General features: G+C 41.8%; 1 protein-coding gene across 2 annotated transcripts in view; it reads right to left on the reverse strand.

Annotated features, from left to right (window-relative positions):
• The window catches only part of SASH1 (SAM and SH3 domain containing 1), a 259,869-nt gene that overhangs the window by 128,067 nt on the left and 104,492 nt on the right, over positions 1-27,310 (reverse strand). For both annotated transcript variants that reach the window (XM_044924121.2, XM_006080289.4), the window contains exon 2: positions 20,092-20,220. In XM_044924121.2, the coding sequence (XP_044780056.2) occupies positions 20,092-20,220 (129 nt within the window). The remainder of the gene's footprint in view (positions 1-20,091; positions 20,221-27,310) is intronic.

Raw genomic sequence — 27,310 nt, forward strand, 5'->3', positions numbered from 1 at the left:
CTGCAAGTCATAGCGAGTCATAAGTATCAACATTCAGTCTAGCTTCGGGCCATGAAGGTTATGTAACAACAGGAAATTTACCAAAATGGAGATTAAGGATTTGAAAAATTGATGGAAAACCCATCAAGAGAGTAGCCTGAATAAAGGTTTAGGCAAATATTCCCATAATGGACTGAAAATAAAGTTCTAAACAACTGGGGATTTCATGCTTCACATTAATTTCATCAACTTTACATAGAAAATTACTAAAAAGCCAAATGACATTTCCTTTATATATATATAGTTTTATATACAGCCTCTTATATAAAGACTAGAGATCTCTTCAAGAAAATTAGATACCAAGGGAACATTTCATGCAAAGATGGGCACAATAAAGGACAGAAATGGTATGGACCTAACAGAAGCAGAAGATATTATGAAGAGGTGGCAAGAATACACAGAAGAACTATACAAAAAAGATCTTCTTGACCCAGATAACCACGATGGTGTGATCACTCACCTAGAGCCAGACATCCTGGAATGCGAAGTCAAGTGGGCCTTACTTAGGAAGCATCACTACGAACAAAGCTAGTGGAGGTGATGGAATTCCAGTTGAGCTATTTCAAATCCTGAAAGATGATGCTATGAAAGTGCTGCACTCAATATGCCAGCAAATTTGGAAAACACAACAGTAGCCACGGGACTGGAACGGGTCAGTTTTCATTCCAATCCCAAAGAAAGGCAATACCAAAGAATGTTCAAACTACTGCACAACTGCACTCATCTCACATGCTAGCAAAGTGACACTCAAAATTCTCTAAGCCAGGCTTCAACAGTACATGAACCGTGAACTTAAAAGGCAGAGGAACTAGAGATCAAATTGCCAACATCTGTTGGATCATTGAAAAAGCAAGAGAGCTCCAAAAAACATCTACTGCTTTATTGACTATGCCAAAGACTTTGACTGTGTGGATCACAACAAACTGTGGAAAATTCTTAAAAAGATGGGAATACCAGACCACCTGACTTGCCTCCTGAGAAATCTGTATGTATGTCAAGAAGCAACAGTTAGAACAGGACATGGAACAACAGACTGGTTCCAAATTGGGAAAGGAGTAGGTCAAGGCTATATATTGTCACCCTGCTTATTTAACTTATGTGCAGAGCATATCATGAGAAATGCTGGGCTGGATGAAGCACAAGCTGGAATCAAGATTGCTAGGAGAAATATCAATAACCTCAGATCTACAGATGACACCACCCTTATGGCAGAAAGCAAAGAAGAACTAAATAGCCTCTTGATGAAAGTGAAAGAGAAGAGTGAAAAAGTTGGCTTAAAAAACAAAGATCATGGCATCTGGTCCCATCACTGCATGGCAAATAGATGGAGAAACAGTGGAAACAGTGACAGACTTTATTTTCTTGGGCTTCAAAATCACTGCAGATGGTGATTGCAGCCATGAAATTAAAAGAGGCCTGCTCCTTGGAAGAAAAGCTATGACCAACCTAGACAGCATATTAAAAAGCATATTACTTTGCCAACAAAGGTCTGTCTAGTCAAAGCTATGATTTTTCCAGTAGTTGTGTATGGATGTGAGAGTTGGACCATAGAGAAAACTAAATGCTGAAGAATTGATGCTTTTGAACTGTGGTGTTGGAGAAGACTCTCGAGAGTCCCTTGGACTACAAGAAGATCCAACCAGTCCATCCTAAAGGAAATCAGTCCCAAATATTCATTGGAAGGACTGATGTTGAAGGTGAAACTCCGATACTTTGGCCACCTGATGGGAAGAATTGACCCACTGAAAAAGACTCTGATGCTGGGAAATATTGAAGGGAGAAGGGGACAACAGAGGATGAGATGGTTGGATGACATCACTGACTCAATGGACATGAGTTTGAGGAAGATTTTGGAGTTGGTGATGGACTGAGAAGCCTGGCGTGCTGCACTCCATGGAGTCACAAAGAGTCGAACAGGACTGAGCAACTGAACTGAAGTGATAAATAGCCTTGTACATGGTAAAAATTCAATATACGTTGATTGAATGTAATTGCATAACACTGAATTATATAATGCTGAATTACATAAAACTGGATCCTCTTGTAATTCATGGGTGTTTGTCTAATGGAAAAAAATACTTTTTACTGCATTTTTCCTGGACTCCAGGACACCTAAAGTGCTGAATCAATATTTACTGATGGATTGAATCATAGGATTATATATTTAATTGTATAAATTCATGATATTATTTAAATAAAAATACATATCTGAGAAGCAATTTTTATGTCTCTGTCACAGTTATATGGGCAAAGCTTTATCTTCTACCACTGGGTAGCTCATGACACTACAGAGCATTATATTAGTTTATCATGAGGTCCTCCTTACAGCAAGCCCATCTCAGAACGCGTATTACCTCTAATGCAGTGTGGCTTTGTATTACCTCATGAGAGTCCCATTTACTATGGAAGGTGAATTTTGTGCAGCTTCTAATTTAGACTGTCTTACAGAGAAAATGTAATGGTGGTAATATGGTTCCTTGGTTTATAGGAAGGTATGGCTCTTGTCTCAAGAGAACCAGTTGAGAACTTTAAAAACTAAGATAAAAAACAAAACTATTCCTGAGCACAAGTAATCTCTTTTGTGGTTTGAACATGCAAACATTAAGAATATAACCATGGGCACTGCTTTCCCTAACACTGACTTTTTCTTATAACAAAAAATACCCACATCAATGTTTAAGCACCTTCTGAGGAAAACTGAGGGAGTACTCATTGGGATTACTATACAAAACACTCTCTAAATTCATTGCTACTCCATCAGTAGTGGGTTTACAACCTCCAACTGACACATACGAGGATATTTTCCTGGAGAAGGCAATGGCACCCCACTCTAGTACTCTTGCCTGGAAAATCCCATGGATGGAGGAGTCTGGTAGGCTGCAGTCCATGGGGTCGCTAAGAGTCGGACACGACTGAGCAACTTCACTTTCACTTTTCACTTTCATGCATTGGAAAAGGAAATGGCAACCCACTCCAGTGTTCTTGCCTGGAGAATCCCAGGGACAGGGGAGCCTGGTGGGCTGCCGTCTATGGGGTCGCACAGAGTCGGACACGACTGAAGCGACTTAGCAGCAGCAGCAGCAGCAGGGTATTTTCCACAAATATCTTCTTGATAAGAAAAGAGCAAGTATTCCTGTTAAGCGTATGTTCTGTTATGGGCTGTGGTGAAAGTGATTCTTCAAGGGACCAGACTTGGTCATTTGATACACGCTTCATGACTGCCTCCAGCAGTTCTACTTTATTAAAAGCACAGGGAATCACTTTCTTCTGCTGCCTGACTTTAAATTGTAGTTTTGAAAGACAATCTTGAAGTCACTTAGGTATGAAATTTCTTACATAGCCCCAAGGTGATGTTGGCATAAAAATTTCTCCCTTCCCTTATCCTTATTCTTCTCTAATTCTTTTATCATAACATGGATGGCAATTTTCACAGCATTTTTGGACATCTTAAAGGAAACAAAACTATATTTCGGAGTTCATTTAAACAAAAATTAAAACAGGAGACGGTTTAAATTCAACACTGCTATTCACACAATACTACCTTCTTACAACTGTTAATAATTAGATATGTAGTTAATAATCGTTGGCCTCTGCAAGGTACAAGCCATCATGAGCCACCAGGTATTGTGGCAAATGTTCCAAAGGATTGTTCTTGTGCTCAGTCTCTCAGTCGTGTCGGATTCACTGTGACCCCATAGATTGCAGTCCAACAGGCTCCTCTGTCCATGAGCCTTTTCAGGCACGAATACTGGCGTGGGTAGCCATTCCCTTCTCCAGGGGATCTCCCCAACCAAGGGATTGAACCCCGTCTCTTATGCTGCAGGCAGATTCTGTACCATCTGAGCCATGAGGGAAGCTTACCCTATATACAATAATAACTCAAAAAGGATCAAAGACCTAAATATAAGAGTTCAAAACAAAAAAACCTCTTAGAAGAAAACAGAGAGAAGAAGCCTCATGACACTGTCTTTGGCAATGATTTCTTGGCTATGATACCAAAGACACAGGCAACAACAACAAAAAATTAAATAAACTGAACTTCATCAGAATTTTATAACATCTGTACAACAAAAAACACTATTAACAGAGGCAAGCTGGGGAAAGGGAGAAAATATGTGCAAATCATAGAGTATTTACATTCGATAAAGGATTAATATCCAGGATATATAGAGAACTCCTATAACACAACAACAAAAGCAACCCAATTTGAAAATGGAAAAAAAAAAAAACACTTTTTAATAGACATTTCTCTTAAGAAATATACAGATGGCCAAAAAGCAAATGAAAAGCTGCTCCATGTTACTAATCATTAGGGAGATGCAAATCAAAACCACAGGAAGGTATCATTTCACATCCATAAACAGGATAATTGGCTATTATTTTTTTAAAAAAGATAAGTAAGGAAAGAAGAGAACAAGCATTGGCAAGGATGTGGAGAAACTGAAACATCTATGCACTACTGATGGGAATGTAAAATGGTACAACTGCTATGGAAAACAGTATAAGGGCTTTTCAAAACATTAAAAATAGAATTACCTTATGTTCTAGAATTCTGCTTCTCGGTATACACCCACAAAGAACTGAGAGCAGAGACTCAAAGAGATATCTGCACACTCATGTTCATAGCAGCATTATTCTCAGAAGAGAAATGGTCAAAGCAATCCAACTGTCTCCTGATGGATGAGTGGACAAATAAAATGTGGTAAATAGATACAGTGAAATATTACTCAGTCCCTAAAAAATGAAGGAAATTCTGTCACATGCTGCTACATGGGAAAACCTTAAGGACATGATACTAAGTGAAATAAGTCAGTCCTAAAAGAACAACTACTATATAATTCCACTTATGAAAGTGAAAATGTAGTTGCTCTCTCCTGTTCCACTCTTTGAGACCTCATGGATTGTAGCCCACCAGGCTCCTCTGTTCATGGAATTCTCCAGGCAAGAATATTGGAGTGGATTGCCATTTCCTTCTCCAAGGGATCTTCCTGACCCAGGGATTGAATTTCACTTATGAGAGGCCAAATCCATAAAGACAGAAAGTAGAATAGTTACCTGGAGTTGGGGGGAAGCAGGGAGAGGGAAGTTATTGATCAGTAGGCATCAGGTTTCAGTTTTGCAGGATGAAAAGAGTCCTGACAATGGAGGGTGAAGATGAGAGCACAGTATACTAAACGCCACCAAAATGTACACTTAAAAATGGTTAAGATGGCGAATTTTATGCTATGTGTATTTTACTACAGTCTTTAAAAGAAGTAATTTTTTAATCTAAAAGAAAAAAAAGTGCTAAACCAAACTAAAATAAATTCAGCCCTCCTCATTTACCCCGATGTAATGAACAATGCCTTCCTAAACCTGAGAAGGGCCTGACCCCTGGCCCCAAGATTTTCCCCATTCCTTTCGGAAGGCCAATACCCTTAGGGCCATATACTTCCTTGATTCCTACATCCAAGCTCTTAGCACTCAAGCTCCGCTGCTAAGTTGTGCTAGAAGAAGACACACAAACGTCGGCTTGCCTCCGTGCTAGGTGCTGATGGATAGCACATCACTCTCTCTAAGCTTCAGCAATGAATTTAGGAATCTATCATGGAAAAAGCAAGAGAGTTCCAGAAAATCATCTATTTCTGCTTTATTGACTATGCCAAAGCCTTTGACTGTGTGGATCACAATAAACTGTGGAAAATTCTGAAACAGATGGGAATACCAGACCACCTGACCTGCCTCTTGAGAAATCTGTATGCAGGTCAGGAAGCAACAGTTAGAACTAGACATGTAACAACAGACTGGTTCCAAATAGGAAAAGGAGTACGTCTGTATATTGTCATCCTGCTTATTTAACTTATATGCAGAGTACATCATGAGAAACACTGGACTGGAGGAAGCACAAGCTGGAATCAAGATTGCCAGGAGAAATATCAATAACCTCAGATACGCAGATGACACCACCCTTATGGCAGAAAGTGAAGAAGAACTAAAGAGCCTCTTGATAAAAGTGAAAAAGGAGAGTGGAAAAGTTGGCTTAAAGCTCAACATTCAGAAAACTAAGATCATGGCATCCGGTCCCTCAGTTCATAGGAAATAGATGGGGAAACAGTGGAAACAGTGGCTGACTTTATTTTTCTGGGCTCCAAAATCACTGCAGATGGTGACTGCACCCATGAAATTAAAAGATGCTTACACCTTGAAAGGAAAGTTATGACCAACCTAGACAGCATATTAAAAAGCAGAGACATTACTTTGCCAACAAAGGTCCATCTAGTCAAGGCTATGCTTTTTCCAGTGGTCATGTGTGGATGAAAGATGAACTATAAAGAAAGCTGAGCACAGAATTGATGCTTTTGAACTGTGGTGTTGGAGAAGACTTTTGAAGAGTCCCTTGGACTGCAAGGAGATCCAACCAGTCCATCCTAAAGGAGATCAGTCCTGGGTGTTCATTGGAAGGACTGATATTGAAGCTGAAACTCCAATACTTTGGCCACATGATATGAAGAGCTGATCTGAAAAGACCCTGATGCTGGGAAAGATTGAGGGCAGGAGGAGAAGGGGACGACAGGATGAGATGGTTGGATGGCATTACCAACTCAATGGACATAGGTTTGGGTGGACTCTGGGAGTTGGTAATGGACAGGGAGGCCTGGCGTGCTGCGGTTCATGGGGTCGCAAAGAGTCGGGACACGACTGAGTGACTGAACTGAACTGAACTGATACAAACAGTAAGGGCTTCCCAGCTTGCTCAGTGGTAAAGAATCCTCCTGCCAATGCAAGAGATGTAGAGTCAGTCCCTGAGTCAGGAAGATCCCATGGAGAAGGAAACAGCAACCCACTCCAGTATTATTGCCTGGGAAATCCCACAGACAGAGGAGCCTGGTGCTATACAGTCCATGGGGTCGCCAAGAGTTGGATACAACTTAGCGACTAAACAACAACAATGCAAACAACAACATACGTAATGTGACAAATTAAAATAACCGACTGCCTTTATTTATAACTTCTTTCTCATCTTTTGCAGCTCAGAAACAGATTTCCCTCACATGAGCACTGCATCTCTTAATGGCGTCCTTCGGAGCACGTCTCTGAGGTTCTTATGGTGAGAATCCAGTCAAAAGAAATAAGCAAACAAACACAACCATTGCGGAAGAAATTTTTATCTGACTAAAATCATGTTCAAAATGTGCATCTCCTTAGGTCAGACCAGGTGACCGGCACCCAGCAATGAGAAATTTGCGACCTCCCCTATTCACCTCACACCCCTTACCCCCCCACCCCTTACACCCACCCCCACCCCCAAGGCCTGTTCAGCAGCTCCACCCCTTCTTCTTTCCTATTCTCCAGTCAGTGTGATGTGGGCATAAATATATCCCCACCTGGAGAAAATCTCTCTCAATTCTCCACTGCCTTGCAGGTCACAACCCAGCACAAGATGGGTTGGGTTACAACAATTATTGGGTTGGTTTCTGTTTTGAGGATTTTTCTTTTTTTTTTTTGGAGGTAATAAAATGAGCTTTAATATTAGCAAAGTGGACACATCCCGAGGTCAGGCCAGTTAGTCCAGTTTTTCTCAGGATGTGCTGGGATCCAGATGCCGAGCATACACACCACACATAACAAGTTTCCATGGGAAGATGGAGTCTACGTATAAAATAGGTAACTAACGAGAACCTACTGTATAGGACGGGGAATTCTACTCGGCACTCTGTAGTGACCTTAATGGGAAGGAAATCTAAAAAAGGGGGGGATATATGTATACATAGAGCTGATTCACTTTGCTGCACAGCAGTCACTAACACAAAACTGCAAAGCAACCATACTCCAATAAAAAAAAATTTTTTTAAGCATCCTATCCATTAGAATCATATTAAAAAATCAGTTTATATAAGCAAATTTTAAAGCATGAAAGAGATTTTTTTTTTACTATCAAATATACTTTCTTTGGGAGCCTTTTCACCTCTAATTAGAAGTTTGAGCCTCTTATCATATTTTACATTTTTATCAGCCAGTGGATTCATTTTGTAATAAAGGCACTTTTTTTCCCCCAGAATTATACTTTCCAAAACTTTATCGCTTTAAAAATTTTATTTATGCTTATTTCAAACACTGAGTGAACAATAAAAAAGCCTCACTTCTTGTGGATAAAAGTGCAAAGATCTCCAAAATGCCCAGGTACTGTCATTCATTTATTCATTATTTTCATTGTTATTTATTACATCTACTATGTGCTGGGAGGGGCTTCCCCAGGTGGCACCAGTGGTAAATAACCTACCTACCAATGCAGGAGACATGAGACGCAGGTTCGATCCCTGGGTCAGGAAGATCCCCTGGAGAAGGGCCCCACAACCCATTCCAGTATTCTTGGCTGGAGAATCCCATGGACAGAGGAGCTTGGCAGGTTACAGTCCATGGGGTCGCAAAGAGTCGGACATGACTGAAGCAACTTAGCACACATGCGGGTTGGGAATTGTTCAAGCCCGCAGAAATGCCAGCGTGAAGAATTATTTATTATACACTCATTATAGAATGGTTAAAGAACACAAAGGACTGTGGGATTCTGGAGCAGACTGTGGTGAAGTCTGCACAACCTGGGAATACACTAAAACCAGGGAACTAATTGTACACTTTAGGGCTTCCTTGGTGGCTCAGACAGTAAAGAATCTGCCTGAGATGCAGGAGACCTGGGTTCAATCCCTGGGTCGGGAAGACCCCCCTGGAAAAAGGAATGGCTACCCACTCCAGTGTTCTTGCCTGGAGAATCCCATTGGACAGAGAGAGGCGCCTGAGGTTCCCGGCCATAGGATCACAAAGAGTTAGACATGACTCAGCATCTAATACTTTGACTTTTCATGGGAGTGTTCTGAAGGAAGATAATATGTACTACCTGCTTGCACATGGTAGCTATTCAATAAATGTGTTACAAAGAACACGATCAGTTGTGGTATTAAATGAAAAGAAGATACTGACTTAAAAATATATACGTGTGTGTACACACACACACACACACACACACACACACATATATATAAAACCTTGCTTATTACTTTAGTCAGTATTATCATCCTAACTATAAGCCCTGTATAGCAGGCCTTTCAAGCCCTGTTAAAATCATCCAAACATTAGTTGTTTCCTTGTGTTGATCTAGGCTATGGCACAGACTAAGCTGAAGAATTGCACACATTCTTGTCCAATTACTCAGAAACCAGCCTTATGCTTGATTTTAGGTTGTTGAGTCCTGACTCCAGCCTAAGGCACCTGCTCCTCCAGATCAGTTCAGCTAAGCTTTTCAATCAACAAGCATCACCACCTTTACCTTTTCTATTGTACTTAACGAATCTCCAGGTAAAACCAGTTGGAAATTAGAATTTGCTGTAAGCAGACCTATATGTATCATCCACTCATGAATATGACTAATAGAATCTTGTCCTTGGCTGTCTTGTTCTATTGCGACATGAACTTCCTGAAATGAGGCTTATAATTTCTGTTACTAAAAACTTCCCCATGAAACCACCTAAGTTACTGAAACACAACAGAAAACCAGTAAATGTTGTTTTTACTTTGCTGTTTTTACCAGTTCCCTGTATTAACATTCAGGAAGAATAATACATGCCATCATTCAGCCAAATCTAAAATATTTATTACATAATACGACAAAATTTCAATGTTACAGAACCCTCTAACAATGTTAAACTAAAATTTCAAGACAAGACTACAGGTAAAACAGCAAAATGCTTTATTTTACTTCTCAAGTTATTTTACCTTCTTAAATGAAATTCTTCAATCATCTATTACCCACTGTGCTCTATAAAAATTAGGGAATATAATTTAACAGATTCTTTTTAATTTATAAGGTCTTTGGCCCCTGTTCTAAACGTCCAGGTTGTCGAGCCTTTGAATTCTCCTAATTACTTTTGAAATGTTCTGTGTCTCCATTTGTGAACATTTCTTACCACTGTCAGATAACTGTCTCGAGCAGTAAGTCAACCCTCTTTTAACTTATTGCTTCTATTCTGCTGCAAGTAAAACACCATGTATGTTTTTATGTGGGTATTTGTGTGTCTGTAAAGAGAGAAAGAAGAGATGAAGGAGAATGCATAGAAAACTGGAATTTCAGGAAGTGGCTTAGAACCTACCTGTTTGGAACTGTTACACTTGGTAAGTATTAGGAGACTTACACTTCTATTTTAAGTTATTTTGTGAGGTTTCCTTAAAAAAAAACTGTAATGAGTGTATTATTTTAATTTATACAGTAGAAATAACTATATTATACTATTCTTTATAATATCACACATTTAAACTATATTACCCAAACATAGACTAATCTGTAAATCAAGATTTACTCCTTGGGGAGGGGTGGGGGAGGAGGAGGAAGGGGAAGAGGTGGTGGGGGAGGGATGGAGAGTGGTTTGGGTAGAATCTCCCAAGAGTAACAATGCAAGGTTAGTAGGTGGTCTGGGAAGATTCAGAGATTTTTGCACTGACTTCTTGGTTTCAAAGGCATACTCCATGGCTCAGAGGTAGTAAAGCATCTGCCTGCAATGCAGGAGATGCAGGAGACCTGGGTTCGATCCCTGGGTAGGGAAGATCCCCTGGAGGAGGAAATGGCAACCCACTCCAGTGTTCTTGCCTGAAAAATCCCATGGACAGAGGAGCCTGGTGGGCTACAGTCTATGGGGTCACAAAGAGTTGGACATGATTGAGCAACTGAGCATGAGTCCAGTTTCAAATCCTACCTTTGATACCTACCAGCTATTACATTTTTAACAAGTCCTATTTATTTAGCATTCCTATTATAAATAATGTTTATTATATTCATTGAGCTTTAGCATGCACCCAGAAACCATCAAGTGCTCTACAAACGTTACCTGATTTAACCTAGTGTGTTTATGTAACCGTTACAACAACCTGTAATATCTTGCTTTACAACAACCCATTGTCATCCCCATCAGGCAGTGCCCTGACCGAAGTTCCAGGTAGGTCCCAAACAGAGAATGACCAAACAGGTGGGTGATGGAGTTTACCTACTGAGTTATTTGGCCTCCCTTTGGGAGCACTATTTTCTGCCTCTGCCCAAATGAAATTATAACGTTATTAATACCTGTCTCATAGGGGTATTAAAAATACATAAGGTGATAGGTATGGATGCCTCATGAACTTCAATGTACTTTTAAAATGTCATTATTGCAATAATTATCAGCATTGTTATTATAGCCTCTTCACATTTCACCCTTCCTTTCTAGTTATTGCAACTACTTTAGGTAGTGAAGCAGATAAAGTACCTGAGTTTTACACACGTTAGGTTATAGCAATGATCAACGATGCCAAATAGCTTCAATGATAATTATCATAAAATCACCGGCATTTAAAAGATTCATCAGAAACATTAACTAGTGACTTTCACTAAAGCTGAAAATCTCCCTTAGAAAGAAAGGTTTTTAATGTTCATCAGTCAAGTGACTCACTCCAATGAAGAATTCAGATAAATTATCAAAAGAGATTCCAAAAGACGAAAGAGATCAAAGGAGTATCTTGGAGATGTGAAACCCACCCGCCCAGGAGAAAGGATATCCACACACAAAAATGCCCTTTGAAATCACAGCTGGAAATCTGTCTGCCTCTTGGCATCTTTGTTAAGAAGGCATGTCCCTGCCATCGCACACATTAAAAAATAACATACACTCTCACAAACATATCCAGATGTTCACGAATATTCATGATGTGCTTCCAATCTGGTTTGGACTTACCCTTGATTTATTTTTGATTAAGTTCCATCAGCTTCTGCTGGGGCCCATGAGATGGATGGCATGGCTGTACCACAAATTTCAAACATCTTCATACTCTAAATAATTGCAGAAAGTCTCTCAAAGTATCCCGTAGAAATAAATGCTTTATGCACCAGCCTCAGAATAATCAGAGATAAAGAAACTGGTTCACTCTTGAACTCTTAACAGCACTGCTATACTTGATCAATGAAGCCTCCATTTCTAAAACAAAGGTTGAAATGGGGAGGTGGCGGGGGAGCCTGCAAATAGCTAGACTCTGATGTCCTTTTTCGGGAAATGGCAAGAGATGCACAGAAAGTCAACACCATGCTCTGAGGGTTCTGTGATGTATTTTTCAGTCACCAGGCTAGTTTGTGTCCTTCTAAACACTAAATGGTAAAAAAAAACAAAAAACAAAAAACAGAAGAACTGAACCAAATGCATAGAACAAATTATCCCAACATTTTACTGTCTTGCTTTCTTCTATTTAAAATAAAATTCACAAAACTTCCAAACTGGGGCTGGGGTGGGGGTGGGGGGGGGGGTGGTGGGAGTGGGGGGAGGCAGCGCCAATCAAAAATTACTGCTGAAACCAGTATAATGATCTTCTCAAAGGAGGTGGCCAGAGAAAGGGCCAGTCAGAATATTTGATGCTCTGGGGCGCAGTTCTTTCTGTCCTTGGTCATTTTGGTTGGTGCATAGGAGCTGTGGTGAGAGATCCCTCTAAAATATGGACCAAGTCTAGGGAATTCCCTGGTGGTCCAGTAGTTAGAACCTGGCACTTTCACTGCCGGAGCCTGGGTTCAATCCCAGGTCGGGGAACTAAAATCCTACATCAGCCAATAATAAATTTTAAAACTAAATATAAATAATAATATAAATATAAAATATATATAATTTTATAAATATTTTATTTATTTTCTTTAAAAAATAAAATGTAAAATAAGGACCTAGTCTACAGCCACACTACCCTGAACATGCCCCATCTCATCTGATAAGATGTGGACCTACGAGGTCAGAAGGCCAGTGCCCGGTGTATGGGTCGACACCAGCAAAGACCCGCAACCCTGCACCTGCTGACTTTCTGTCTGGGCCCTGCAGGCGTCTACCCAATCCCACTCCAGACCCCCAACCCTCGCCCTTCCAACCAACCAGGGCCGTAGAGGACAGGTGGACCCCTTGGCCTGGGCCACTCAGTCTTTGCCAAGGATATCAAACTTAGACCTTTGACAATATTGTCAAATAACATTGTAGATGTGGATGCGGAAACCCACTGAAAATAAGGAAACATTAATCACACTCCTTTACTTTTCTCTCACAGGGAGACCATACTGCCTCTAGCGTGCTACAAATTAACATGTTTAAATAGCCTATAATTAGCTTGTGATTAGCACAAATAAATTACACTGCAATCTTCCACGTGAAAAGTGTTTAATTGTTACATATAAACTCTGAGATCATACTATAGTCCTGGCTTTAATATTCCAGGGCTTCAAAAAGGCACCTGGCCTGGGCCTCACTCAATTCTGAAAGGTCCCAAGTCTAAGAACAAAGGCATCCCTTTCCTCTCCGAGCCCAGATTCTGGCCTCTGTAATTCTTGGGTTTTTCTCCCCAGTTACTGTCAACTTGATTAACATTTAGGAATGCTCTCTGTTGTATGTAAATGAAAACAACTACAAAGCTCAGACTTTTTTTCGCTTTCTGGCAAGCAAATGTATTTTGAGCAGAATGCTATTTTGGTGTTTAATCCCCCCAGGCACACTGCTTTTACAAATGCAAACAAACAAAAATCAGACATTTCTGAATGCTCAGGAGCAAAACTAGAAAAGGAAGCTGATGTCGTTGATTCATATTTGAAAAGTCTGATGGGGACTATTCTATATACACACACAACTAGTCTACCACCGATTGTATCTAATCTGTCAGCTTCCAGAATATACAGCTGTCTACAAAGGTCTCCAAGCTGAAGAGGATGGAAGGACACCTAAATTGATTGTTAAGTAGAATAAAAACCTTCTCAATTATGAGAGGTACAGGATGCCAAGATCAAATCTGGCAGCCAAGAGGCCTGTTTATGTCTGTGTTAACGTGGTGCAATGTACAAAAAATGCTGACTAAATTGGGACTGGACATTTGACTACAAATGGGACTTTGTCTGAGAGGAGCCCGAGCTGAGAACTGTATTACCATCTGGCTTAAGACATAAAGGCTCAGTGTATTTTGACATCAAGTGTGTGAATCCCACAGCAGAATGTGGTTCAGACTCACTATCTAATGCCCACTGTTTCTGACTGCAATCTGCAAATCAACAGTAGCCCAAAGCTAGCAAATAATGTCCTTTAAGACAAAACGAAACAAAACAAAAGCAAATGCCCTTAGCGCAACAGTTGGGCTTTAGCATTCAGCAGTTGAATATTTAAACTCAGGACAATTTGCAACACAGATTATGTACTTATCCTATGGGTGAGAATAAGAATTCAGGTATCTGGTAGCCTCCTGGGGCAGCCTAGGTGGGGGCAGCCCTTATCTTTTCTTGAATATTCAGGGAGCTTAAAGTAACAGGAAACCTGTTTTCCACAGGCTTTGCTGTCTCTAGCAAATAACAAAAGAAGAGCAGTCAGTAAGACAAAACAAAACCCCCCTGGAGACTGGACAAGTCTGTGTGGCTTGGGGAGGCCACAAGGTCACCTTGGCCCAGCTGATCAACTATTGCGAAAGGACGATTTGTTTTGTCTTGGGAATGGTGATGAATCAAAGCAATCTTCTTTTTATATTGTTAATAATACAAGACCTGTGAAAGGAGAGCGTGTATCTTTTCTCGTACATGTGTTTATGTACATGTGTTTATATCGTAGGTTCTAGCCATGGTAAACTTCTCTCCATGGCCCATAAAAGCCACATTTTCGCTCTCATTTTTGGCTTTTTCTCTGTGACCTCAGCCTTAAATTACTCTGCACTGTCTACACCTCCCTCCCCAACCAGATTAATCTTCTGTGTTTCTTTACAGTTGGGCTTAGGCATCACCTCCTCCAAGAAGCCTTCTTTGATTTTCCTAAACTGGGTCAGGGTTTCTCCTGTGTACTTCCTGCACTTAATAGTCTGCTTAAGGAATTCCTGCTGGTCCAATGATGAGGACTTGGCACTTTCACAGCCACGGGCCAGGGTTCAGTCCCTAAATGGGAAACCAAGATCTCGCAAACCAAAACAGTACAGCCAAAAAAAAATAGTCTGTTTACTTGTCTAAAACCCCCACTAAATTACACCATCTTTGTGGATGGGGAATACATCTTTGTATTTCTGGAATGACAAAGTCTCAGACACATGCCTGATGCTCACTTAATAGTCTTAAATAATGACATATACAAATAAATTCAACAAATACTCACTTAGTACCTATCATGTGCCATGCACTATATACAGAAAGCACCAAAACAGACTGACAAACATCCCTGTCCTCAATCCAGGATTTGCTGAGAAGGGACGTGGGGAAACTTTGCAAGGTGACAGTTGTGTTCTATGCCATGCCAGGATGTGGGTGACGTGACTACCCTCTTGGCAAAATTGGATAGCTCAGACGCCTGCATTTCAATGTGTAAACTGTACTTCACAAACAAGAAACTTTCAAAAAATAATAATTAAGCAGGCGTAAGAGTAAAGATGAAGGGAGAAGTCAGGATGCTGGTAACTGCTGAAGGGCACAGGAAGTTTGTTATACTATGCTGTTTATATATGTTTGAAATATCCCAAAATAGAAGCTAAAAGAAATCTCTGCACTCATATGAATAAATATTAATGAAGTACAAATCACAGACTCTCCAGCATCACTACAGGAGTTTTTGAACCAGGAATAAAAGGGAAGGAAAAGAAATAGGCAGTTAACAGGTCTCTTACGATAATGGACGAGGTATTTTATAGCAATTTCCCCATTTAATCCTGGTAATGACTTTACGATATTTTTATCCCATTTTATAGAAGGGGAAACTGAAACTTAGATAGGTTACACAACTTGCCAGCTAAGTACAAATGGCCAGAATTTAAACCCCGAGTCCCCCATCTTGCCATCATGATTCTCACCCTCTTTTGCCACTGTGACAACCACAGAGGCCAGGACTCCCACCTGGGCTTGGAGTGGGAGTGGTAGAATCTGAAGAAGCCCCAAGAATCATCTCTAGTCATGACAGGTACCACTTTCACTGCCTCTTAGTCTAGAATTATACCTTGAAAGATTAAATTATGAAAATTGCAAGGAACAGTAATTATGCCCCAGAATTATCCCTACACCATCAGCAATGATTCTGATATCCCATTCTGATATCCTCAGAGATAATGTGCAATATTTGTATTTACATTCTGGATCCTTAAAGACCTGGGTGCATCTCACCTGGGCTCCCAGGTCCTGGTGCCCACACAGATGTGTTAACAATCTGCATGGAGATCCAGCATCATGAGCAGGGTCCCACTTTGCAGTGGTAACTTTTCCATCAGGGCTGTGCTACACCAACCACCACACAAACTTGTTTCTGCCAACATCCGAGTAGACTCAGCTTCAAAGATGCCAAGGAAGCTGACGTGGCCAGTAATAAGAGGCTACCCTGCGAGTGTCTCTCTCCTGGCCACTCTCACTATGACAGATGTCAGACTTAGCATCACTAGAGAGGAGCCCATTATGGACTTGGGAAGCTGCTGTCATTTCCAAATGCAGCTTCTTGCAGCCAAAAACACACATGGTGCTCAGGGATGTGCCAAATGTATGGAAATACGGGCAACTTCCCTGCTGCTCAAGAGCGCTAATGTCCTGATCCCCAGCCGAGGCAAAGGCTGCGGTCCAAATACACAGTCCCTTTAGGGCCCGTTTGGTGCTAAATAAAAACTCTCACGATAGTTATACATTTGAATCACAATCCCTGCTTATGCTGTTGAATTTTCACCCATCTGTCCTCTCTCTGTTACCTCCATCTAAAATAACTGGCCCCCCAAAACACTTTATCAAGTGAGTGCTTTATTCCAGTCAGGGGCCAGGTGATTAGGTCCTGGAGAAGTAGTTTGATATCCAGTCCAGAAAGTTAATTACTAACATAATTATCAAAACCTTTTATTTTTCAGGGTTAAGTCAAGCATCTCTATGGGTAGCGTGACTTTTGGGCTTGTTCATTCTCCAGTTGGTATGTAATTAGCTCTAAAGGATACTGCATGTTTTTGGACTTTTTAAAGCCAAAGAAATATCTAAATATGTTCCATCTATAGAACATTTCCTCAATTCCCCAAATTCACCCAGAGGATTTAAAATGAAACAAACCCAAAAGACCTGTTTAAACCATCACCAAACTCTCCATCCTCAGGCTGTCTCTAAGGACTTTTTCTGCAGAGGACAACACAAGCTTGATGTTACTTTTTTTCCCCTAGAAAATGCTTTAGAATCCTAATGTGTTACTATTCCCTCTTAGTGCTGTCCGTGGATTATTTCTTCTCCAAGTCATCTCACTTCTGCTTTTGACAGGGCTGCTTACTAGCCCAGAAAAGAAGGATTTACACTGCAGGTCCTCAGACCCAAAGCTGCCCCAACAGCAGAGCAGGAAAGAAATTTGCCTACTTGTCTGAAGGCAAAATTCAAAGTCTAGAAGTTACAGGTAAAATCTGATGCAAGAAAGAGAGCCTTACGGACTGAAAGTTACAGCTTTTTAAGAAAATCGCTCTCCATCAGGACTCAATCTGTGATGAGCTTGTCACTTCAAGAGGAAGCTTTCCCCAGGTCACCAGAGTTGCAAGCATGGCCTGAATGATGACCTTAAAATACTTCTAGGGATTTCCCTGGCGGTCCAGTGGTTAAGACTCCTCGCTACCAATGCAAGGGGTTTGGGTTCGATTCCTTTTCAAGGAACTAATATTTGGCGAAGCATGCAGAGAAGCCACAAGATTTTTTTTTAATGCTTTTTAAGTCTCCAGCTTATGGATTCCTGAATAATGAGAACCATGTGGCATCTAACTTGGTCTTCAGCACTTGTCTGGAATCTCATAGAAAGGGAACCTGAATATGATGACTTGGATCTTACTTTTCTCACTAACTACAGTTGAAAGGATGAAGAGTTTCCAGCCTGGCTGCAACTGGCTCCCCTCAATGTTACCCACCATCACATTCCTGCAACTCTGATGAGAACTAATTTAGCTCCTGTGGTATTTTCTCCCATACTGTCTTCTGAAGCTCTGGAACAGAGCACACCAAATGAGGCCCATCTGTCTAAATGGGAAAAAGTTATTTATCCTACCCCCAGGCAGGCTTCCTTTCCTACCAAGAAGCTGCTCTCCAAGCTTCCCAAACACTGTGTGATAATTATGGAAACCCCAACTCTTAACCGGCTAGAATTTGGGGAAGAGCAGTTGAGTGTCGTATCAAGGATCATCTGCCAGTTCACAGCCATGGTTTCCTTGCTTGGTGAAGTGTCCTAGGAAGCCACAGAGTATCCTACCAGACTATTTTTCAACATCAAAATTGCAACATTCAAGAACTCAGTGCGATAATTAGGTTATTGTTTGGCTGCAATCTTGCCAAAAGGAAAAAACATCAACCTTGCCCCAGCAGGTTAGCCTAATGAATTTTAAAAGTCTTTTCCCACATGAGAATACTTTCTTAGAAGAAAAGAAACACCTCTCTCCCACTGACACAGGCCAGGGGACAAAGTTATAAGAAAGACGCCCTTAATAACAATGACGCCCAGGTGCCTGCTTGGGCCACGGTGCCAGGCTCCCGGGAGGATGGCTTTCTGCCCCCGACTGATGCTTCTGAGTCTCAGTTGACTTTATTATACCAACTCCCACCCATGTGGAATACTAAATCAGTGAGGAAAAAGGATCAGTAATTATTTGACAGTTATGCTATAAGAAACATTTAGGTGGATTGAGTTAAGGAAAAAAATCAAAGTGCATAAGAGCACCAGCATCTTACCTACAAAGGAAGTGAATCATGTATTTGTGAAATATAACAGCTGCAGTACCTAAACTACTTGTTGGATCCCTTATCCAATAGGTCTTTTGTAACATCCTTATCCAATAGGTTTTTATAATAGGTTTTTTATAAAAGGAATCAGTAATAAAATAATTATAGAAAATCACAAAATAAATAAGGATTCAATAGAATCGGTGTGCTTTTTTTTTTTAAGGCAAGAGGTATTGTTACTCAAAGAGCTTCCCAGGTGGCTAAGTGGTCAAGAATCCATGGGTTTGATCTCTGGGTCAGGAAGATCCTCTGGAGAAGGAAATGGCAATCCACTCCAGCATTCTTGCCTGGGAAATCCAATGGACAGAGGAGCCTGGAGGGCTACAGTCCATGGAGTCACAAAGAGTCAGACACAACACAGCGACTAAACAACAGCATGGAAATACTGGCAGATATATAGATTTTATGGCATGCATGCGTGCTAAGTCACTTCAGTCGTGTCTGACTCTTTGCAACCCTGTGGACCACAGCCCTCCAGGCTCCACTGTCTATGGGTTTCTCCAGGCGAGAATACTGGAGTGGGTTACCATGCTCTCCTCCAGGGAATCTTCCCAACCCAGGAATCAAACCTGCATCTCTTATGTCTCCTGCATTGGCAGGCAGGTTCTTTACCACTAGCACCATATGGGAAGCCCATAGATTATATGGACCTAAACTATTTATTTACTATTTATCACATGCAACTTCAAATTCTCCACTAACCATACACATAAAGGTCTTCACAAAACCGACACATGAATTTCAATGCACCTGAGAGAAGGAATATAGCCATGAAAAATGGTAATGACAAAGAAGTCTTAATAACACAGAACTATAATAAAATATTAAGTATAAAAGCAAGAATTACATAGCTGATGTAAAAATGCCCCCAACAGAGAATTGCTGAAACACCCATGTGGGTTTTTACTAGGTGAGAAATTAGGATGGTTTCTTGCTTCTTTAAACTTTATCTTGTTGAAAACAAAAAGAAGAAAACAAAGGAAGAAAAGAAAGAACAAGCATAGACCTCCTTTTGGATTAGAGTCAGTAAAAATGTAGTGTATATCAGTCTCGCGTAAAAATATCCTTTCCTCTTGAGTTAAATAAAAATGCGATATTTTCATAAGTACAAAAATTTGATCACTGTTGCCCCTACTGATACTTATTGTCTGATATCCACAGAACTGGGTTAATCCTTTGGGGATCTGAATTCTTTTATCTCAAAGTAGTGCAGCAAAATGATCCACGCACAAGCATAAGAAGGGGAGGGAGGGGACGCTGGACCAGGAGCAGACTGCTGAGCAAGCGCATATTCCCGGGATCCCACTCACCACGTCCAGGTCCTGGGAAACCCTCCGTTTCCGCAGCTCCTCCATCCTCTCACACACGTCGGAGAAGCAGGTATTGTAATAATCTGCATACTGCTGAGCCAGGTCATCGATGTTTCCCAGGGAGCCGTCCTGAGGGTGAGGAGAGCAGGGGAGAAACAGGAAGAGAACAGAGGCAGTCAGTCCATCTGCAAACGCCCTGCGTCCTCTAGTCTCCATCTGTGCAGCCTTTATACTAATAACAGCTGGTATTTTTAAAGTGGTGGACGTGTGCCACGCTGTTTTACACACAACATCTCCTAATCCTCCGGACACTCCTCGGACATTTTTCTCCCTGTATAGATGAACAAACAGCAGCTCAAAAAAGCTGAGCCACAGCCCAAGGGTTCCAGGGCTACCACACAAAGAAGCCAGGTCCCCAACTCAGGATTGTCTGATGCCAAGGCCATGGTTTTAACCCACACCCCTGCTTGCCTCACAGGGCCAAGAAATCCCCAGAAATAAACACTGTCAGTGCAAAGGTTCCCTAATGCCCAATTGGCAGGCTTCCCTGGTGGCTTAGATGGTAAAGAGTCTGCCTGCAATGAAGCAGACCGAGGTTCGATCCCTGAGTCAGGAAGATGCCCTGGAGAAGGAAATGGCAACCCACTCCAGTATTATTGCCTGGAAATCCCATAGACAGAGGAGCCCAGCGGGCTATAGTCCATGGGGTCGCAAAGAGTCAGACATGACTGAGCGACTAAGCACATCAATCAGAACCTCAGGAATTCTGGCGGGAAGCTGAGAATTCAGGAGCCAACAAGGAATGCTACATCTGGGACACATGTCAACCACACCTCCCATAAGATGCTCAGGAAAGTGGGAACTCTTGTTCTCCACGTCATTCAAGCACAGATGCAAGAGGACATGTACAAATTCACTTAAATATATAAGGAAATATGTCTGTCTCTCCATTCAGGGAAAGGCCCAGAAGTTGTGGGGTCCGAACCCTCGAGTTTACACCCATCTCTGCTGCCACTTCCAATTCATCAGCTTAGGTACGTTTCCTAATTTCCGGGTATTTCCCCATGAGGAGTAATGAAGCAATGTAACACACTCAGAGCTTGGTCCCTCACAGAGCTCTGACACACAAGTTAAGTGCTTGCTTTACTTAACTAATAGTATTCACTACAAGATAATACTTCAGACTATCGTCTTCCTTCAGGGGAAGTGATTCCTAAATACACACACACAGAGTGATGCTGTGTACATTTGTAGATTATGCCATTTCTTCTATTCATTCATTCATTCATTCCGAGAAGTATCTCCCTTGGCGCTTTTCACCTCCCAATGGGTTCTTCCTTTGGTATGAACAAATGACCCTACCAAAACAACCAAGGAAAACACAACTCTTAGACAATCGAAGAGACGCACTCACATTTTGCCTGGGACTGACCGCTGGCCAGCCCATTGCACAGTTCCGTCACCTATCATGCAGCACGTGTCCAAGACTGCAGAGCACACTTACTTAGACACAGGCAGGGTTTGGGAATTAAAAGTTCTTCAAAAGCCTTTCTGCTAAAGACCACAAGGCTCCAGTCAGGATGCTCAGGTCAGAACAAGCAACTGCATCTATTTCACTTCTGCTTTCACCAATGTCACAGAACTGACCGAGTGGGGAAATAGAAATTGAAAGAAATGATTTTTTCTTTCTTTTTTTTTTTTTTTAAAAAGAAAAGATGCTTCCTTTCTTACCAATAAAATGTTCTATATTTGAGGTAATGGCCTCGAAGTCTGTAGTACAGCACAGGGGTGGGAAGCTCTCTGCAAAAACAGTTAAGATGTTTGCACGTGTCTGGACAGGTCATTCCCTCACGTTTGAGACGACAGGCTGGATGGACACAGCGGGGTGGCCAGAGTCTACTGCGCCCCCTTGAAAACATTCATCATCAAATATCCAACAGGGAAATAACACAGGATCAAAATGGAAGTCCACTGCCAGCCAACGAGGAAATGCACAGAGGAGGCCAGCCTTGAAGTCCTCGCTTTGCTGCTTTCAGTAGAGGTGAGGTTCCTGACACATGGCATCATAAATCAGACTATGATCCTGAGGTTTGTTCTGACTCGTCTGAACGCAACAGTACACACCCTATGGACCACAACCTGAAAACCTACCACCTCCTGACTGGGTTTTCTTGTCTCCTTCCCCACTTGGCCTCATTGGCCTTGATCCAGTCACCAAAGGGACCTTGCAAAACAGAGATCAGACCGGGTCGCTCTCCCCTGAGAATGACGCATGCCACCCTCATCACCCATTCTACAAATAAACCCCACCCTCACCCGGCCTGGCTTTCAGGCCCCTTCATCTCTGCTACCCAACCCCAGCCTGGAGGAGAAAGGGGCTGAGGTCTGCCCACCAGGAGGGCCAGAGGAGCCAGAGAGCACGGGCAGCCCCTCTAGCACAGCTGCCCCTCTCCCACCACCAGGAGAAAGTACTGGAAGAAATTTTTAGGAAAGAGTGCGGGCAGAAGAGCTGCTCCCATGGGAGCATCTACTCTGGACACCAGCTACCGACAGCCAGGACTATGACTGCAAAGTGGCCAGTGAGGTAAAGGACTGGTCCACCCAAGCCCACTGCTGCCTAGGCCAGACAGAGCATCTGGACAGTTCCAAGGATGAAGGGAACCTCTGGGCCACCTCTAACATCAGACTGTCTGACTTCTATTGACCCAGGATGTTTGCTTACACCTCAAAGACACAAAGCCCTCATTTCCCAGTTCTCTTCAAAAGCCTCAAGCATTCTTAGGTCGCTCCCCCAGTACATACTGGGAAAGATCAAGCAGGCTCCTTCCAAGTGAGTGTTGGACTTGCAACAATGTTACCTGAGAACCCATCCTTCTGAGTTCCTGTCCTGATCCTGCCACTCCCCCATAGCCACTGGCACTCCTGGCGGACCCTGGGTTCTTTAGAATTGTCTTGGTCTCTAGTGAGTTTCTGGGGCTTCCCAGGTGGTACTAGGGGTAAAGAACCCACCTGCCAATGCAGGAGACATAAGAGACATCGGTTTGATCCCTGGGTTGGGAAGATACCCTGGAGAAAGAAATGGCAACCCACTCCAGTATTCTTGCCTGGTACATCCCATGGAAGGAGGAGCCTGGTGGGCTACAGTCCATAGGGTCGCAAAGAGTCAAACTGAAAGCAACTTAATACACACACACACACACACACACACACACACACACACACACACACTAGAGTATGATGACATCTTCATGGAGAAACTTCTACTGCATCCCTCCAAGGAAATGAAACATACTTGCCACCTTCGACCACATACAACTTCTGCATCAACCTGAGTGAACATGTGAGGCGGGTGGTTACAGCCACACACTTGCCTGAGAGCTGGCTGTTCTAAATGGAAATTCATCTCTCTCTCCCCTTCTCTCCCTCTCATTCAGAGGCACTAAGAGTTGTACTCCCATCTTGATTGTTGGCTTCTCAAAAGTAAGCAGCTTTCACGTTTATAAACTGTATGACTTATCCCAATCGACTACTGTTCTCTTGAATTCATCAAGGTCATCTAAAAAAAAAACTGTAAAAAACACTTATTTATAAAGCTTTCGTTCAAACTGCTTTCTTTCCTTTCTCTCTCCTCTCTTGTATATCCTAGAACATCTTCAAAGCCAACTGTTCACTTCAAAAGTTTCCAAGCTGCTAGTTAAACTTTCCTTCCCACTAGTGAAACAGTTTGCTTCCCTCTCCCTCACTTCCAATCACTCAGAACTCCCCCAAACTTCTGGGGCCTGGGAAATATCTGTTGCTTATGAGGAAGAAGGCAGCTGTTCAACTCGACTCAGGCCAAAGACAGCAAACATCTCACACCCTGCGATGTCCACCCCTCACTTGGTGCTCAGCAGATAATAAACTAGAACAGGGTGGCACAACTGACTCTATGTTTTCCCAAATCGCTTTCCAGATGTGCAGCGAGCCCCCATAATTATCACTTGCATCAGTCTTGATCCTTTGAGTGCCAAAAAAGGCAAAAGAAAAACTTTTTAAAGTGTGTATGTGTGATATTTATTTGGCTGGGTCGGATCTTAGTTGCAGCACTGGGTATCCTCACTGCATCACTCGGGATCTTTCATTGCAGGATAGGGACACTGCGGCTGTGGCTGACTTAGTTGCCCGAAGGCATATGCGACGTCCACCAGAAATCGAACCTGTGTCGCCTGCGTTGCAAGGCAGATTCTTAACCACTGGACCATGAGAGAAATCCCACACATGTGTTTTTTAAGGACATCTTGTCTGTCATCTGAAGAATGGAATTTTTCTATCCCAATCACATGGAACCAAGGAACGACATGATGAATTTCTCTTTACCCACTCCAAATGCAGGTTTTTTCAAGACTATCTGAAGACCTTTGCATCCTTCCTATTCAACTTGTTCTTTTTGTTTGATTGTTTTAATCCTTGTTGCTTATCTATTTTATTTTTTTGCCATGCCATGAGGCATGTCGGATCTTAGCTCCCTGACCAGGGATTGGACCTACACCCCCTGCATTGCAAGAGTGGAGTCTTAACCACTGAACTGCAAGGGAATCTCCAAGTCAACTTGTTCTTATTTGAGATAGTACAAACTTGTTCAGTAAAAATATTTACTTCAATTCAAATATTTGCAACATTAGTCTGTAGGGAATTTAAATAATGCAGCTGCTATTTCCATAGCACCACACCTAGTATATCTTTCTGGGGGGGATGTGAAGTTCATGTCTGATTCAACACCCCACAGTGCTAATGCCAAGTGGTACTGATGTCACAAAATAAACTTCTAAATATACAGTATGACTTTAAACTATAAAATTTGATATTTATTATAATAAATACAATTATTAAAATACTGAAACAGATGTCCTTATTTTTCTTCTAAGGTGCTAGAAGTTTCTGCTGTAGAGTGTATTACTTGTCTAATATGTTTCATTTCTTATATTTCCTCTTTGGTTCAAATGCATTAGGCTGAAGTGGGCTTCCTTGGTAGCTCAGTGGTAAAGAATCTCCCCGCCAGCCAATGCAGGAGGCATAAGACTCTCAGGTTGGGAAGATCTGGGTTGGGAAGACCTCCTGAAGGAGGAGGGCATAGTAACATACTCCAGCATTCTTGCCTGGAGAATCCCATGGATAGAGGAGCCTGGCGGGCTATAGTCCATGGGGTCACAAAGAGTCAGACACGACTGAAGTGACTTAGCATGGGCACAGGCTGAAGCAATACTAGTTCAAGTTTAGGAATAGAGAAAAATCTTATTTCCTCAAAATAAACTTCTTTAAGTAAGTTGTGAAATTTTGTGTCACATTATGTTTTTACAAGATTTTCCCATCTCTGTCTAAAAAGAAAAGAAAATGATACAAGCAAATTCAAGTTCTCTTCCCAGTTCTTAGTACAAAACCAGGTCACAGGATTTCCCAGGGGGCACAGCTTCAATCCCTGGTAGGGAAACTAAGATCACACATGCTGTGTGGTGCAGGCAAAAAAATGAAAAAATCAAAATCAAAATCAACCAAACCCAAAAAAGCAAGCACAACATTATTCCATACGATCATCCATTTCACTTGATATGAACTTAATTTAAATCTAGGTCCCACTACCAGTGTCAGCTCAATGGAAGACAAACTTGTGTAATTTCCCCATGAAGCCAAGGCACACATTTATGCCAAACCCATGTTTTTTAAACGAGCAACATAAAAATACAGAGATAAGGGACATTGGACTGAACCATTCAGATGGGGTGAACTTCTGTTACAATTAAGAAGAAAAGAAACAGAGCATTGTCCTCTCAACAATTCATTCCATAGTATTTCTGAATTTTTATCCCGATGTACTTCTGTCTCTGGAAAATGTGAAACTAAAAGAATTACGAAAACTGAGGCACTTGTATCTTTATTTTTGCTGTTCTTGCTCTCCTTTCCCCAGATGTCATTTATGCTTTAGACTATCTTGACAAACCTTAAGGGAAGATAAAGCAAAAGCAAAAAACTTCTCTGAAAACATCAGGAGGCATAATGTACTCTGGGTCGCTGTATGTAAAGTACATGCAAATGTATGCAAATGAACTTGTGGTCCTGCTATTTTATCTATCTATAAAGACAGAGCCCCAAGGGAAAACTCAATGTGTTGCTCTGAATCCCCAGAGTTGAGGGGAAGAAAGGGAATAGACTCCTGGCTCATTTATTTAATGCCTCTCTATCTTTTCTGTCTATAACAGTAAGTACATATACGATATATGTTATGAAATATAAATTACATGTCATATTTACACTGCTCACTATCGTTTGGGGGAGGGATAGAGATAGATCCATAAGTATAAATATATCAGACCCTACAGGATAAACTTACTAAAAGAAGTCACAACAATAAAACCCTGATTTCTTGAATGACTTCAACAATGCATTCGCACTCTTAATTAGTTTGTGTAAAGATTTTGAGGGGATAAACACTTCCAGCAACCTTTCAGGTGAAACTGCTATACCATAAACAAGACTTTAATTTCAGTTTCCTCGTTCAGCCTCATTGAATCTATGAGGCTGTTTGCACTGTTTGCACCAGCTCTGTCCTCCCATCCTGCCATACCATTCTGGAGAAATTCACTGAATCAGTCACGTCTGACTCTTTGCGACCCCACGGACTCCAACCTGCCAGCCTCCTCTGTCCATGGGATTTCCCAGGCAAGAATACTGGAGTGGGTTGCCATTCCCTTCTCTAGGGGCTCTTCCTGACCCAGGGATCAAACGCAGGTCTCCCACATTGCAGGCAGATTCTTTACCATATGAGCCACCAGGGAAGCCCATGAATCTATAATAACTGATCTCAGTTTTTTTTCTCCAAGGTATCCCTCCCAGCATTTCTGCAGATGGTTTGAGCTGAAATGCAGTTTGTATCAGGAAAGTTTTTGACATGTAACAACCAAAAACATACACTAGAGGGACAGATTAAGTCATGCTGGTGGTGAGGAGGGCCCTGGGGGCACACCCACAGGGCAGGTGGCTGAAGGAGGGCTGATTTCACATCTTCCACACTCTTCCCTTCAAAACACCCAGAACTTGCCAGAGCCTATGTCTAATTCTTATCTTGGCAAATATGATCCTGGTGCTCAGGGCCCCCACTATTTATGCATCAGTGGTCTCCAGTTAACATAAATCCCTTCCTGAAGAATGAACAGTCTCACATGCTGGCGGTCTTGGCCACTTCCTT

The sequence above is a fragment of the Bubalus bubalis genome, chromosome 10, assembly GCF_019923935.1.
Source record: "Bubalus bubalis isolate 160015118507 breed Murrah chromosome 10, NDDB_SH_1, whole genome shotgun sequence".
Lineage (NCBI taxonomy): Eukaryota > Metazoa > Chordata > Mammalia > Artiodactyla > Bovidae > Bubalus > Bubalus bubalis.